This window comes from Alosa alosa, chromosome 12, assembly GCF_017589495.1.
Source record: "Alosa alosa isolate M-15738 ecotype Scorff River chromosome 12, AALO_Geno_1.1, whole genome shotgun sequence".
In the NCBI taxonomy this organism is placed as follows: Eukaryota; Metazoa; Chordata; class Actinopteri; order Clupeiformes; family Clupeidae; genus Alosa; species Alosa alosa.
The window spans coordinates 18,231,060-18,246,683 of record NC_063200.1 but is presented as its reverse complement, the minus strand read 5'-3'; the positions used below and the strand labels follow the sequence as shown (position 1 = coordinate 18,246,683).

Here is a 15,624-nt window from a genome sequence, read left to right as displayed (position 1 = left end):
GATACACACTTGCAGTTTTTTTTCCATCATCTAGTGAATTTGTCAGCACTTTAACAATTTATGACAGGCAAAAAAATCCAGTTGGGCAGGGTCTTTATTTAAGTCACATTGAGCACTGCACAGTTCCAGAGCAGTAGTTCTCCTCATAGCTATGCACTGTCCATCAGTATTCTGTTTTTAAAAACAGGTAAACAACTTTTTTTTTTTTAACAGGATGGACTTTGTACATTATTAATGATGACAGGGAATAGTTCAGTCACATAGAAACATTGATTGCCTTGTAAACAAAACATGAAGAGGAGAGCTGAAACACTAGACACAGCTTGTAACAAAATGGTACGAACGTAAATGACACTCGCACATTCGATTATACAGCATGATTCAGACTCTTCAACAGATTCCTCCATATATAAAAATAAAAAAAAATTATCAATATGAATAGTGTTTATTTGTCTAATCATGCAGCTGTTCACAGAACTCTGAATGGTACCTAATTTTCCGCTCCTAGTGGCATTGATATTTAAAAAAACAAACTAACAAAAAAGCTGGAAACATTCAGTGGGATCCAGTATGGATTTAACAACTGTATGTTTCTAAGAATGTGCCATGTCTAGAAATTAAATCTCAGTTCACGAAACCACAGTTCCTCTAAGCAGTCAGAGATACAGTAGAGCAGCCATGAATTCCAGCGATATTCTTGGACAGGTTACGGTGAAAGGAAGATTCTGCCGGAGATCTCATCCAGATGTCATGATGTTAGAATGAGATGAAAAGTTTGAGTATATACACACACAACATGAAAAGGCTTCGGTACAACTGGCAGGTTTGTGCATGCATTAATCATAAAGTGGCCTCATCTTCATCCAACAAATCATAATTAGCTGAAACGCATACAATAAAAGGTCATCAACCCTCCGAGTCAGCAGAGGATTACAAGTCAGTTTCCCTTGCAAAAGGTGATGACCTTTGTTCATTATTTTACAAATGAGTGATTTACATTTACAGTACTGTGTGCTTTAGTTCAATTTCCCTTTGTCTTCCATGTACAGCGGTCATCACCTACAACACCTACAGGAAATGACCATCAGAGCTGGTTAAACTCTTGTCCAGTTTGAGGCGAGCTGGCAAGCTGGTTTTTGGTGGGGGGAAGAAGTGTTGGAGCGCTCAGGAGTCAAGCATCTCTCGGCACTGTGGGGGTCTTGGGATGGTTCTTAAAGTGGTCGCGGCCTCTTGGGGTTAATCTGTTTGCTTGCTTGCTCTTCCTCTTGAAGTGCTGATCGGAAGGACTTCACTTTATCTGTGGATGGAGAGAATAAGATGAGGTCCTCTGAAAGCTTAGAGGTCCCCACAATGCTCCAGTGGCTGGTTTCCCGAAGCCTTCCTAACTCTACGTAGTTAATAACCATACCATAAGCTCTGCCTTGTCATTTCATTTCCCAAAAGGTACTTTGCTAGGAATGTCTTTCGTACGTCGTTCATTGTTGGTCTGGAGATTTCTGAGCAATCGATGTCAACCAATTCAGCACCTTCTGGGAGGACAGTGCCTTGTATGTCGGATGTAAGGAGTTTTTCGTAAGAAGACTTCTAAGGGACAGTTCGGAAACCACGACTATAAAGGTAAACAACTTTGGTAAGGTTTACCTAAGAGTGAACGTTATCGGGAAACCGGCCCCAGGTACTTAGTATACTGATAAAACGGTAAAATTAGAACATGACATGTGCAGAGTTACCTCTTAGTTCTGTTAATATTTCAATCTTCTGATCCAAAATTTGCTCGAGCTGTGTACCATAGGAGTCAACATCATAGTCCACTTCCTCAGTCATCTCTAACAGGACCTTCTCATCCTCCAGCCAGCGTATGGACTCCTACAATTCAAATTTAATATTACATTACACTTCAAAATGGATATGCATGTACTGTACACACAACATGTTTGATTGTACATCCATAAAGAGTGGCACGACAATTCATGAACACAGAAAGTAGAGGTGCATTCAAATTTCTTGAGGAAAATAGAGGCAAACATTTGCAGCAAACATATTTTCTCTAAACAGATACATTTGAACAATTTTGTGTAAATATTCCATCTCTAGGGCAACCCTCCGTCCAGCCCCTCGCATGTTCGCGGACAACGTTCACAGAAAACTTGAGGCAAACAGAAAACTGTTTGCAAACATTCCCCTATGTTTAAATAAAATGTTTAACGTAATGCCACAAAAGGAGAGTAGATGCCACTACTCACACTTGGAGAACTGTAGTTGGGGTTGGTTAATGTGGATAATGTTACACTCACAAAATACTTTTTCTTTTGCTCTTCAGTAGAATAAGCTTCCCTCTGGTGCTACCATTAGGTAATCCCTGCTACAGTATATAGCCTCTGCCCTAAAAACACTGGTTATGTACTGTATGTTACAGTGCTTTTATAACCTACATGTCCTACCTTCCTCCTGAAAACAACATTCACTGGCATACTCCATATTCCTTCCACTCTAACTTCACTCTCCTTACTGTCAATCATATCGGGTAGAAATCCATCTAGTGCTCGTGGACTGATAGCCCTACTGGTGGGCCATTATTACCCCAGCTTGTATTAGGGGGCCGGCCTTTATTTGTCCGAATAGACCCCTTATCCAAGGCCAGGCTATAAATAGAATCCTGGCCATAATTTGAGGATTTACGGTATCAGAGATAGGGATCACGTCAAGTTTAGCAGCAGCTGCTTCTCCCAGCATCACTGAACACATATATCTCAGTGAGTAGCAATGTTTCGCCAATGTTATGGGGTTTGCCTAGCCTGGGTGCCATTCCGAACTTAGTCCCGCCCACAACATATGAGGTCGGGAAGTTCGGTCTGGCATTGCTCCATTGTGGAGCAAGTATGCTCGCCCTAGATCGGGTGGACCAATCAAATCGGGCTTTACGATGATGGACAGGTGAGCAACAGCGCCTGGCCATCACGTCATTTGAGCACGCTTAGATTAGGCTTATGTTTAAAAAAAAAAAACGCTGTGTCTAAGGCCCCATATGGAAAATTCATATTATTTAATGAGGTTTTATCACTGAAAACGATTATTTCTGAAAACTTTGGCCAAAGTTGAGATGTGGGAAAACTCATGGTTTCACTTTCATCAAGGGAAAACAGCGCTGTTGCATTGTGACATGTTCCCTCGTTCGTTTGAAATCTCTGATTGACCACCTGTTCGAGGGATTTGCTACAGCCTTTCCCAGCTGTTTAACATGTTTGTAGCATATCAGTGTTCAACATAATTATTTTTAAAAACGGAGGGGATATAGGCTATCAGTTTTTTCCTAATAGCCTACCCTACTACATATCATTTTGATTTCGCTAATGAGTGTTGTAGGCTAGGAGTTATTGACAGCACTAACTTTTACAAAGGACCAGAAAACAATGTTAAGGCATTTGTGGAGAAGAAGGATGGTTCGTGTGTTTCCATGCTGACTTCTGTTGACTTGGGACAAGGAAACGAGGCATTTTAAAGCTAATACACGCACGCACAATTACCGATATCAATAGAACTGCATACAGATGTCGACCTATATTTTTTCTTGTGTGCCTCTCCTGTGAATCTTTGGCACCCCTCACCTATTGAGTCTAGTGTCTACTCTGTAATGTTTCCTGTGATATAATTCAGTGAGTGCAAGTGCCTCACCTGAAACACAGCCCTGTGGTCCTCCAGCACCTGCTCCTCCATCTCCACCAGCTGGGACACGGCCTCATGGAAGGTAAACAGCTGCGGGGACACTTCCTCCTCCTAAACATGCACACGGACACACACACACAAGCGCACGCACGCACACAGACCGGAACGACAGATTCATCAGTAAACTGGCAGACATAATGATAATAGTAAAATAAAAGTTAAATGAATATTTCAACAAATAAACAACAAATAAAAGGATACCAATTAGGTATGGAAGATGATTAGATTAGATTAGATTAGATTAGATTAGATTAAACTTTAATGTCATTGTGCAGAGTACAAGTACAGAGACAACGATAATAATACACAATACAATAATACCACATATGAATAGCTTGCTATACTGTGTGTCTGTGTGTGTGAGCATGTGTTTATGTGTGTGTTAATCATTTGTGTACAGTTGTTTGTATGTGTGTGTGTGTGTGTGTGTTATTGTATGCATGTTGTGGGGTCTGCACTCACGTTTTGTTCACACAGCAGCTTGAGGTCGTCCCTCTGTGGAGAGCTGCCCATGGCCCACTGGGCCTCCAGAACCTCCAGCTGGCTCAGAGACGGACCCCCCCCACATCCATCCATGACCACGCCTGGGTCGCCACACATCTCCGTCACCCTGCACGCCCGCACACACACACACACACATGCAAACACACACACACACATACAGAAATAAGCATTGATAAAAGAGCTCAGGTCAGCTTTAGGTTGTAATTATTATAATATTATTGTAATTATAATACAGTGAAACTATAATAATGAAACTATAGCAAAGTGGACTTTGGCGAAAAGGCACAGATAGTTCTACACAGGTTCTGTATCAGTGAATATGTGTGTTATTAGAAAGGTGTATTGGTGAAGGTGCGACCTGTTGGGAGAGGGATCGAAGTCCTCCTCCTCGTAAGTGGGGGAGACCTCTGCACGGTTCCCACCTGTCTGGCTGAAGGGGATGTCAGAGGGGCTGATGCCAAACTCTTTCACCCTGAGAAGAACCGGTCAGACACACACACACACACACACACACACACACACACACACACACACACACACACACACACAGACACACACACACACACAGACACACACAGGCACACACAGGCACACACAGACACACACAGACACACACAGACACACAGACACACAGACACACACACACACAGACACACACACACAGTCCATTGAACTCATGGCCATGAGACAGTCCCAGCCTTTATCACAGCCAACACCACAACTGAGTAAAATTCTGCACAAAAAAGGGGGAGGCTCCAAGAATAGCCCATTCAGTCAAATACTCTTCAGTCTCAGGTAAAACACCTGTTTTATTTTGTAGAACATAATCTTACTACACCCTGAACCAGGCTTCCACAATCAGGACCCATTGCCCAGGAGTGTGCACATGAATACAGTACACATGTGGTCCCTGGTGTGCGCAGTGCTTACCTGTTGGCGTATCGGAGTGTGTTTAGTGTGTTCTCACAGGAGGCCATGCCTGGAGAAATCGTTGCAATCTGTTCAAATCAGACGTGACAGTTAACCTCTGAAAATATGAATAATACATTTTTCTTGTGCTTGTGTGTGTTTGTTTCTGTATTTGCAATCTCTCGGGAGGGAGAGCGTCTAAATAAGGTTACTTCTTGAGGTCTATTTGTGAGTGTGTGTGTGTGTGTGTGTGTGTGTATCTATCTATCTATCTATCTATCTATCTATCTATATATATATATATACGTGTGTGGGTGTGTGGGTCTCCAGGGGGGTATCTCACTCACCATGCACGTACGGGAATTCTCTCCGATGAAGGAGTCCCGGAGGACCTGTGTGAGTTTGCTGGCTCGGAACGGCGTGTGAGGCTTGTTACGTCCCAGAGCTCGAATACACTCCTGAGGGAGGCATCAACCAGGAGACAGGTGAGGCATGTACACACACACACGCACACACACACACACACACACACACACACACACAAGTTAACCTTTACAAGGGTCAAAGGTCGAGTGTAACCATAAAAGGTCAAAATCCAAATACACAATATCTCACTTGGAAAAAAAACATAAACACATAGGCACAGACACACTCAGACACACACAGATAAGATACACACGCATGTGCGCAGGCACACACAGACACATGTATGGACAACACACACACACACACACAAACAAACACAAGTGCGTACACAAGCACGCACACACACACACACACACACACACACACACACAAACAAACACACAAACACAAGCACGCAAGCACGCACACGCACACACACACGCACACACACACACCTTGAGAGCCAGAAGGCTCTTGTTGATCTCGGCCCCCTCCAGGCGGGTCTGCCGGTCGGCGCTGGACGTGTCAGCTCCGCGCTCGTTTCCCGCCAGGTCGATCAGCGAGAACTTGCCGTGCATCTTCCCCCGGCGGCGCAGAATGATCTGGAACACGGCGTGGCTCCGCGAGGAGTGGGCATTGGCGGATGTCTGCCCAGATGTCCTGCGTTGCCAGAGCGCATGTGTGTGTGAGTGAGAGAGAGAAAGAGAGTGCATGTGTGTGTGTGAGTGAGTGAGAAAAAGAGAGTGCATGTGTGTGTGTGTGTGAGTGAGAAAAAGAGAGTGCATGTGTGTGTGTGAGTGAGAGAAAGAGAGTGCATGTGTATGTGAGAGAAAGAGAGAGCATGTGTGTGTGAGAGAAAGAGAGAGCATGTGTGTGTGTGAGTGAGAGAAAGAGAGAGCATGTGTGTGTGTGAGTGAGAGAAAGAGAGTGCATGTGTGTGTGTGTGTATGTGAGTAAGAGAGAGAGAGAGTGTGTGTGTAGCGTGAGTATGGTACCTGCAGCTGTTGCCGACCTCGATGAGTTTGAGGACGTCCTCGGTGCAGCGCACATCACGCTCCTGCAGCCCCACCACCTGCACCTGCTGCTTACCATCCTCCAGCACACGCAGCTTAGCCTTCCTGTTCAGCAGGTCAAACACCTGCACACACACACACACACACACATTGACATGGACACACACACAGACACACACACACACACACATGGACACGGACACACACGCAGACAAACACACACACACACACACACACACACACACACACACACACACACACACGGACATGGACACACACGCAGACACACACACATGGACACACAGACACACACACAAACATGGATGCACATGAACAATACACACACACAGATATTATGCAGACAGGAATACACACACACACACACACACAGACAGACATTCACACACACACACACACACATACACCCACCCACACACATACACACAACCACACACACACACACACACACACACACACACACACACACACACACACACACACACGCACATGGAAGGGGAGAGAGATAGAGAGAGAGAGAGAGTACAGAATACAGAGTTATCCTGATGCAAGAGAGGAGAGCAAAACATCTATCAAATCCAAATCCATTACGTCTTTTTACGTCTTACCTTCCCACTGTAGATCTCAAAGAAGGTGGCAAACACCTGCAGCTCTAACTTCTTATAGTTTGGCTTCTTGAGCATGAGAAACACATCCCTAGCTACAGGAGAGAATGATCAATGACTAGCATGAGGCAGACTGTCTCCTCAAAGATCAGTCACTATCATGAAACTATAGATGTAGTTTTCGAATGAAACCTACCAGCCAAGGCGTAGACCCCTTTGGAGCAGTCCTGGTTCTTGCCTGAAAAATCCCCACCCATGGTCTAGCACGAGGAAACAGCATTTTAGATTAATGACTCAGGGCAGCATGGATAACAGCACAGACCAGAACATGAAACATTGTAGAAATTTGAGAATAATTTTATGAAAGGATAAGCACTTTTCCTTCTTGTTTCAGAGGACAGGCAGTTTAGTTACCCACTTCTTAGACATGGAAAACACTACGACTTACATGAGTTTTTCCACTGCCAGTTTGGCCATAGGCAAAGCATGTGGCCATGCCCCTCTCAAAGATGGTCTCTACCAGCGGTCTCGCTGTGAACCTGCAGACACACACACACCAAAGAAATGCACGTCAGCTAACTTAATGGATAGACCTCTGAAGTTTGAGTAAAAAAAGGACCCAAAGCTGCCATCTTTGCCCTTATAAGGAGATCCAGATGGCAGCTTTGGGAAGTGAACTTCAGAGGTCTATGAATACTAGCATATTAAAATATTATCATGTTATTATAGTAAAAGCCATTAATGACCTCATGAAAATTAACTGATTAAAAAATAATAATCAGTTATAAATAAAAACATAATGAAGTTCTACCTGTGACAACATTCAAAATAAAAAACGTAGCCTCTCGAAATTTGTTATTTGAAATTTATTTTGAAATAAAAGACATGACTAGGCTTCACCTGTAAACCATTTCATTAGTGGTGGAGTCGTCGAAAGCGTAGTCAAAGCGAAATGTCTGGTTCTCCAGATATCTGGTCAGGTCCACCTTCTGTTTCGGCTCATGAACCATGACCACGTCTTTACTGGGGATGGTGATGACATCCAGGTCCTTTACTGTAAGCTCTGTAAACACAATGCACAATACTTAGACTGCTTTAGAATCATACCAGTCAAACAGCAGCAAAAAAATATATTTATGGCAAAAAGCCAAAAAATCTGTCAAATTTGAGCATAAAAAGTGCTCCTGCCATCTATCCATATAAAAATCTAAGCATTTTTACTTTTTCAAGCTTGCAATGCAATATCAAATGACTTACATACAGTAAAAAAAAGCTTTCATCTAAATACAGTATGTGACTTGGCTGGCTTAAATGAGTTTGAATGAGACATTTGTACCTTTCTTGTTGAGAGGTCTTTTTCTGACACACACGCATATCCTGTGCTCCTCTATCTGAAACAATCCAAACAACATCAGAGATTAAAGCACAGAGCCACATCCCAATCCCACCATGGCCATTCTCCAAATACTGCATTAAATTTAATAACGTATACTTCATTTCTGCAAATTCTTGTTCATTTTCATTCTCCCAAACAGAAGGGCTGGTTCAGCTAATGACAAACATAACATGACATTTCTCTCTAAGTCATCTGTTTCAATATTTCCAAAAGGTCAAACAAACTCTGAAACTGAAATTACATACTGAAGCTCCAATCACTAATTTCTGATAATTAATACTTGACAAGGAAACCAAAAGAATGCCATAACCTCCCTGTAAACACTTGTGTGCACTTCCAGCAAACATCGGCAAATGAATGGATCTAGTGGGCATCTATTAGGTATCCTTGAAGACTAAATTATTTAGTTCCCTAGAGCAGACGACTACAGCCAGCCAACTAAGTCAGTCACTCACCATATCAGCAGTGGTTAGTGGCCGGTAGTCCAGGCTAGCCCTAAAGTCTCGGATCATACACATGATCTCATAATTTGGGGTTGTGGCGTCGACCTCCTGCAAAAGAGCAGAGATTACATGAGTCCCAAACTCCCACTGAGAGCAGATAGGACAGAGAGAGCTTGGAGATGATGCTGGGAAGGTGAAGGGGCAAGGGTCACACTGTGGAAGGCCTAGACTGTATGCAAGACATATAGCTGAGAGACAGTGGAAAGATGAGATTAAGTTATTAAGTCAAAGTTGGTATTTAGCTGTTGCTTTTATCCAAAGCAACAGACTTGTAATGGTGGGTTACAACAGTGGGCAGGTCAACCGATTGTCAAAATGGGTGATATTACCACAGTGTCTCTCTCTGTGTGTGTGTGTGTGTGTGTGTGTGTGTGTGTGTGTGTGTGTGTGTGTGTGTGTGTGTGTGTGTGTGCGTGCTTGGGATGGTAGGTACTGTAGGTACCTGAGCCCGCTTCTCTCTGAGCTCCTGCTGTTGAAGTCGTCTCTTCTCCCTCTTCTCCTGCAGCCTCTCCACCTCCTTCACACAGCTGGACTTCCTACGGGCTAAACACACAGGTCTCAGAGACACAACAGATGGAGCAGTACTGACCACCGACATTAGTTTCATCACTTAACTACACACACAGGTCTCAGAGAGATGACAGATGGAGCAGTACTGACCACCGACATTACTGTTATCACTTCACTTCACTACACACACGGCAGTCCTGATTAATTTCATTTGTAGTTAGTGCCCCAATTGAAGAACAACCTATCAAGTGCTACCAGAGCAGGTTCGTCCCTCTCTATCTTTAAGACGTTCTTGAAGACCCAACTCTTCAGAGAGTACCTCCTCTCCTAACGCTTCTAAGAACCCAACACACCGAACATGCACTTCCTACGCACCTCCTAGTCTTTCCTCTTCTACCTCCAGCTACTTTTACCACCTTCTTCACTTTGACGAGTACTTAACACTTCTGCACTCTTGCACGCTCATGCTCTGTTACTATAGTAGTTATTGATGTAGTATTAACTGGTACTTAAGGTCGCCTCTGCATTGTAGCTAGAATGTTACTCCTCATTCTCAAGTTGCTTTGGATAAAAGTGTCTGCTAAACAAATACTGTAAATTTATTATACGGCTCTTCACAATGCAGGTAGAACGCTTCAGGGCGAAGCAAGACCCTTCCGCTGGCGCGTCGAGGTCCGGTTCGCCCTGTCGGGATTTATTTTCCCAATAATGACCGCCATTCTATACATTATCCCTTACGTACTGTAAATGTAAAGTACCGTTCTGTTCACACTTAAATGCTGTACTATTCACACCTGAGTAATACTGTTCACTACTACGGTACTACTCAGACTACTCAGATCAGAGTATTGTACTATCCGGACTTAAGTAGGTTGAGTATCACACGTAAGTACACTACGGTACACACATACGGTTATGGTTATAGTATTTTGCAGACGCTTTTGTCCAAAGCTACTTACAGAATAATTGTACAAACACACTTAGGAGCTCTGCATTCACACTTAAGCACAGGGCTCGTCAGCTGCTAGTGGGATCATGTGAGTACCGTTCTGCTGCTGCTGCAGGGTCTGTTGCTGGGTGAGCTGGGGTGCAGGGGCTGGGGGGGGCGGCTCCGCCTGCTGGGACTGCTGGGCCTGACTGGGCCGGGCTCGCGTGGTCCCCACTGCACAAGATGCAGGCACAGACACACACGCATGCACGCACGCACACACACAGAAACACACAGACGCACACAGACACCCACACACAGACGCAGCACGCACACACACACAGACAGAGCGGAACACAGAAACATGTACACATTATTATCATCAGATTATTATAAGACTAAAGTACTGGATGTATGCCTCGGTAAACACTTGTGTGCCAGCCAGGGCTTCTGTAACATCTGTTGAACCCCATAAATCATATAAACAATTCTAAAGGGAGACGTGGCCTGATGTGGGATCCAGGAGTAGGACTAGGACACACCACATCAAAAGACTACAAACAAAAGAAATACAAACTCCATGTAGCGATGAGAGCTTGAGCAGCTTGCCTGTGACTCTGTTGTCCCGGGACGGAGTGTCGTTCTTCTGTGGCGCTATTGTTCGTCGGGCCTGCAAAACACACATTTGCTCTTTGTCACACTCCCTACTGGAAGCTCGGGGTCTTGACTGCAGCTTCACCATCGCCAGACCAGTAAGTCTGTTACACCATTATATATCTACTGTTACACTATCAATATTCCATATCAGTACACTATCAATACTACGGTGGCCCTGAAATGTACCGAATTTGTCTGTAGTTTTGTAATTTTGTTTTCTGAAATGTAAATTATGCATGGCACTTCAGGGCCACCGTACAATACACTATCAGTTCATATATTGTGGTAGTACACACACCAGGACCTTTTTTTGTCAGTAAGAAGGGATCAGATGCTGTATTTTGTATAGTGCTGAGGAAGGGTAATCTGATTTGTACATGTTCATGATTGTGCAAATGCTTCCTGTTTTTTGGCCTCTCCATTCAGCTGAACAATGTCAAAATGAACATTCATATTTTATCAAACTCTACCTAGTTTTCAAAATATTTCTTTCATTTGATTCAAACACAGTTTCTGTTCACTTAAACATTCCGTTGCTGTATGCTACACCAGCTGGATGTGTGTTCCCCCCCACAAAAATATGACGCACAGACCTAAACAACTACAGGCCCAAACAAGCTGGCAGAAAGTGTGAGCTTAAACTGCTCCAGACCTTAGGGATCTTGTTGACCTTCACGCCACTGGTCACAGGAGGGGGTGGAGTCTCGGGACTCTGCACAATTTCCTCATCAGGGGCAAGATCTGCGTTTAGTGCAAATATGCTTTCCAGGTCAATCTGTCAAAGAACACATGTGAACAAAAATGATTAGCTAATTCACAACATTAGGTAGCACATTCCCACACTATCATTGAAGTCCATGCATACTGAGTGACAGTAAGCAGAGAATAAAAAATACAGTGTACTGTATACAGAGAATAATCAACAGCCGCAAGGCCATTTAAAGTCTCTAATTTCAAAACAGACATCAATCTCTTTTCACTTTATTAGGTACTACCATAGTGCCTGTTACACATGCTCAGGTCATTGCTGCATTTCCTTGGCATAACTATGCAGACTCCATATTTGTTCGTTCAATGGTTAGGGCAATGCTACCTAATGCTGACCCACTTAGGAAGTAAAGATGCACTCTTTCCAGCACCACTCTCTCTGATTTTTACAGCAGTCACTACATAACGATCTCCTCTAGCCCTAATGGCTTTCCCAGTAATCCCACAGAAACCCTGAGAAGAGTCTCTGGTACTTTATGGCCTCAGCATCCAGTCATACACCAGACATATTACACCACTTCTGCTCATGCGTCTTAGTCATTCAAATGACTCAAATTACACCCCACACACACACACACACACACACACACACACACACACACACACACACACACACACCCCACAATTCGTTCCTTTAATCCATCCCGGATGGCACTGCATAAGAACCCAAGGACCATCCATGATGTACTGTAGAATGTGTGAGTATGACATTTACTTAGGATTGGCTACCTCTTTTCCTTTTGTGTCTCCATTTTCAATCCATTCTACGGTGACACTTTCGTTGTCTTCATTCAGAGATGTCACCATGGCTTGGTGTATTCGTCCTGCAACAAAGACCACCACAATACCACCACTTTTTCATCTTTTTACAAAAATAACATAAAAGAATTAAACTGCCTCTTTTGGTGACACAATCAATCAATCGAATGTATTGTTTAAAGTGCAGTATCACCATGCAACATGGTCTCAATGAGTTTAACACTAAGAAAAGGTATGGGATTGAGAACATACTTAAACATCATTTGAACCTGTCAAAGGGTAGAGTACAGTGGTAAGAGAATGTGACCTCATAATATCCGGATAATATCTCATAGTGCTACTGTACCTCCTTTCCTTCCTTCATGGTATAATAGCTATAGGCAACACCTGACAGACCAAGAGGTACCCAAGTATTCAAACTGATGTAATAGCCAAATAACACTTCAAACAATTATGATTTAAAAAAATGAACCGGGAAAGATATCTGTGAAGGAAACTAATAAGGAAGGGTCATACTGCAGGTAAGAGCGACCTAATTAGACTACTTTCCTTATTGTAACAGTGAACCGAGAGGGAACAACATGATAGCATCTCACAAAGATAACACTGTTTAGAAGGTGGCGATAATATTACAATTTGTAGAACAATTTGTAGAACAGGCAGAAGCCAGAAGTTCAGAGACAGGTTTGTCCATGATGTTTGTGCTAGATGATCAAGGAATATGCAATTTATTAAACTATGTGATTATGACAAGGCATACAGAACATTCAAACTGCTCCACTCCAATCAATACTGTATGTAATGTGTGTGGGCCTTTAGTATTGTAACAAGAAATGTGTAGATCTAGGTTTGGCTCTGGGTAAAATAGTGTCACTTACTGTAACTTCTCACTCGCAATTGTATGGCATTCTCTCTACACAATCCCTTGATCAATAAAACGTACAGCATGATTTGGGGATGAATCTTCAAAGCAGTTCTGAAAACGAGCCTTATCACCATTGTCCTTTAAGAGCAGGGTGCGTCACTGGTGCGTGCTTAAATGGTATTCGCCTGTGATTCCTACTCAGTTGCAGTAGTCCAGCTGGCAAGGGGTGTGCTCCACGGCTCTCAGAAACTGGACCAATACTACTACACCACCCTATCACGCCGTAGTCATCGACAATTACATTTCTTTCAATGCAATATGAGCAGGTAGGTGGTAGACACTTAATCGATTAAAGCTTAATATCAGCATTAACTCCAATTAAGCAATTAATTAGCTCGTATAAACAGTATACAATGAGCCATGTCTTGTTGGCAAACATGGGCTATTCTTTCATTCAGATGCCGAAAAACTGATCAGAGGACATGTTTGAGATGGTCTATCAGCTTGAGGCTGTAGGCCTACTTGCTACGACCTAACTGTTGTCAAGGGGGTTTTTGGAAGATGGTGAGGCTAGTAACAGCACCACCCTATCAGAGACGCATGGTGTGTCCACGAATGAATATCTCCGCAAGCGCGAAATGTCATTCACTTCAATTCCAGACGAGAGTGAAAGTTCAACAGCACAATCCGACACAGTGTAGTTAGTAGTAGGCTTGATTTTTCAAATCTATATTCAATTATTTTTCGCCCATGTCGTTAAGGGCGTGTGTTCGGCTGTCTTTGACAGATTACCAGACATGAGATATCCCTGTGACATTAAGATTACCAAGACAAGGGTGTTGCAGGACGAACTCTGAAGATTCCCGTCTAACAAGTTCATGCCTCCGGAAAGAACAGCTATATGTCCGCTTGTCGGTTAACGTTAATTAACGTTAATCAGCCAGGCATTAAGTTAAATACTGTCACCATCTTACGCAAAACCCTTATCGTTTTATATGCTTTCCTTCCCTGCTCAGACTGGACGCACTGACTGCAGTATATGTTATCTGGTAAGCTAACGCTAGCTCTTTTAACATTATTTGTTGGCACTTGGCAAATATAAAGGGCTAGCTAGCTACGTGTGCATCTACATCATGCCTAATGTGTATGTGAGGTTGACAATGCACTGACAGCAGCTAGCTAGCCTGTCTATTGTGTTGCATTTCTTTGACAGCTATATTACACGTAGGGATAAAATAGAATATGTTATGTCAAACTCTCTACACAGCAGGCCAGCTGTAGAGGATTAGCGGTTTAGCTGCTTGCGTTACTCAGCAACAAAGCTGATGTAAAACTGGCTAACGCGGCAACATCCTCCAAATCAGGCATCTTCTTCAACCGGATAAATCTGACTGGGTGTGACTTACCATCGCTCCGTTTGATTTCCACGTAAATACCGACGAGAATCTTTCCAAAAAAAGATGCCATCCCTCATGTGTGATATATCTATATATCTGCACCGATATGTACCGTGATATGTTTTAAATAGAGGCACTAAAGTTGTTCCAGCGCTGCAGAAACCGGGAGGAGGTCAGGAGGAATTGAGGGTGAAAGATGATGACAGCGCCTGCGCAGAAGACTCTCCCCACTCGCGTCAGTGCCCGGAGCAGAGCAGCAGTGATGACCTAACACTGAATTACAAGAAGGCCACATTGTGTCCACCTCATTGATGTATTCATTTCCACATGTAGTGAGAACTTCTTTGGATAAACACATAACATCACTGTTTGGCTAATGTCATTTGACGTGACATGCCCAGCATAATGGTCATTTAGGCTAATAGGCTGCTGTCTAATCAAAAACAGGCTGTCAAATCTACATTATTGAGAATTTGAGACATTATGCAAACTAACTAGTAAATCATTTGGGACTGTTATAATACAATCTCATCCTTGACACTTTCACTGCAACCTTGAAAGCTTTTATATATTTTTTGGTCTAGCTTTTCAAGCTGTTGAAATAAATTGGAAAAACCAAGGGGGAAAGCCTCTTAAAGGAATTATCCGGAGTAAAATGCACTTT

General features: G+C 43.2%; 1 protein-coding gene across 1 annotated transcript; it reads right to left on the bottom strand.

Moving 5' to 3' along the window:
* Positions 1 to 76: 76 nt before the first annotated feature.
* Positions 77 to 15,165, bottom strand: LOC125305104 (kinesin-like protein KIF2A). Its single transcript, XM_048259714.1, has 21 exons — positions 14,970 to 15,165; positions 12,669 to 12,763; positions 11,824 to 11,946; positions 11,124 to 11,184; positions 10,632 to 10,748; positions 9,519 to 9,619; positions 9,029 to 9,124; positions 8,514 to 8,568; positions 8,078 to 8,240; positions 7,626 to 7,716; positions 7,374 to 7,437; positions 7,181 to 7,272; positions 6,537 to 6,679; positions 5,997 to 6,201; positions 5,484 to 5,594; positions 5,158 to 5,225; positions 4,586 to 4,699; positions 4,186 to 4,333; positions 3,673 to 3,774; positions 1,731 to 1,866; positions 77 to 1,297 (listed from the first exon to the last, which is right to left on the bottom strand). Exons 1-21 carry the CDS (start codon positions 15,028 to 15,030, stop codon positions 1,212 to 1,214), a joined length of 2,232 nt encoding a protein of 743 aa, XP_048115671.1. The 5' UTR covers positions 15,031 to 15,165; the 3' UTR covers positions 77 to 1,211.
* Positions 15,166 to 15,624: the final 459 nt, after the last annotated feature.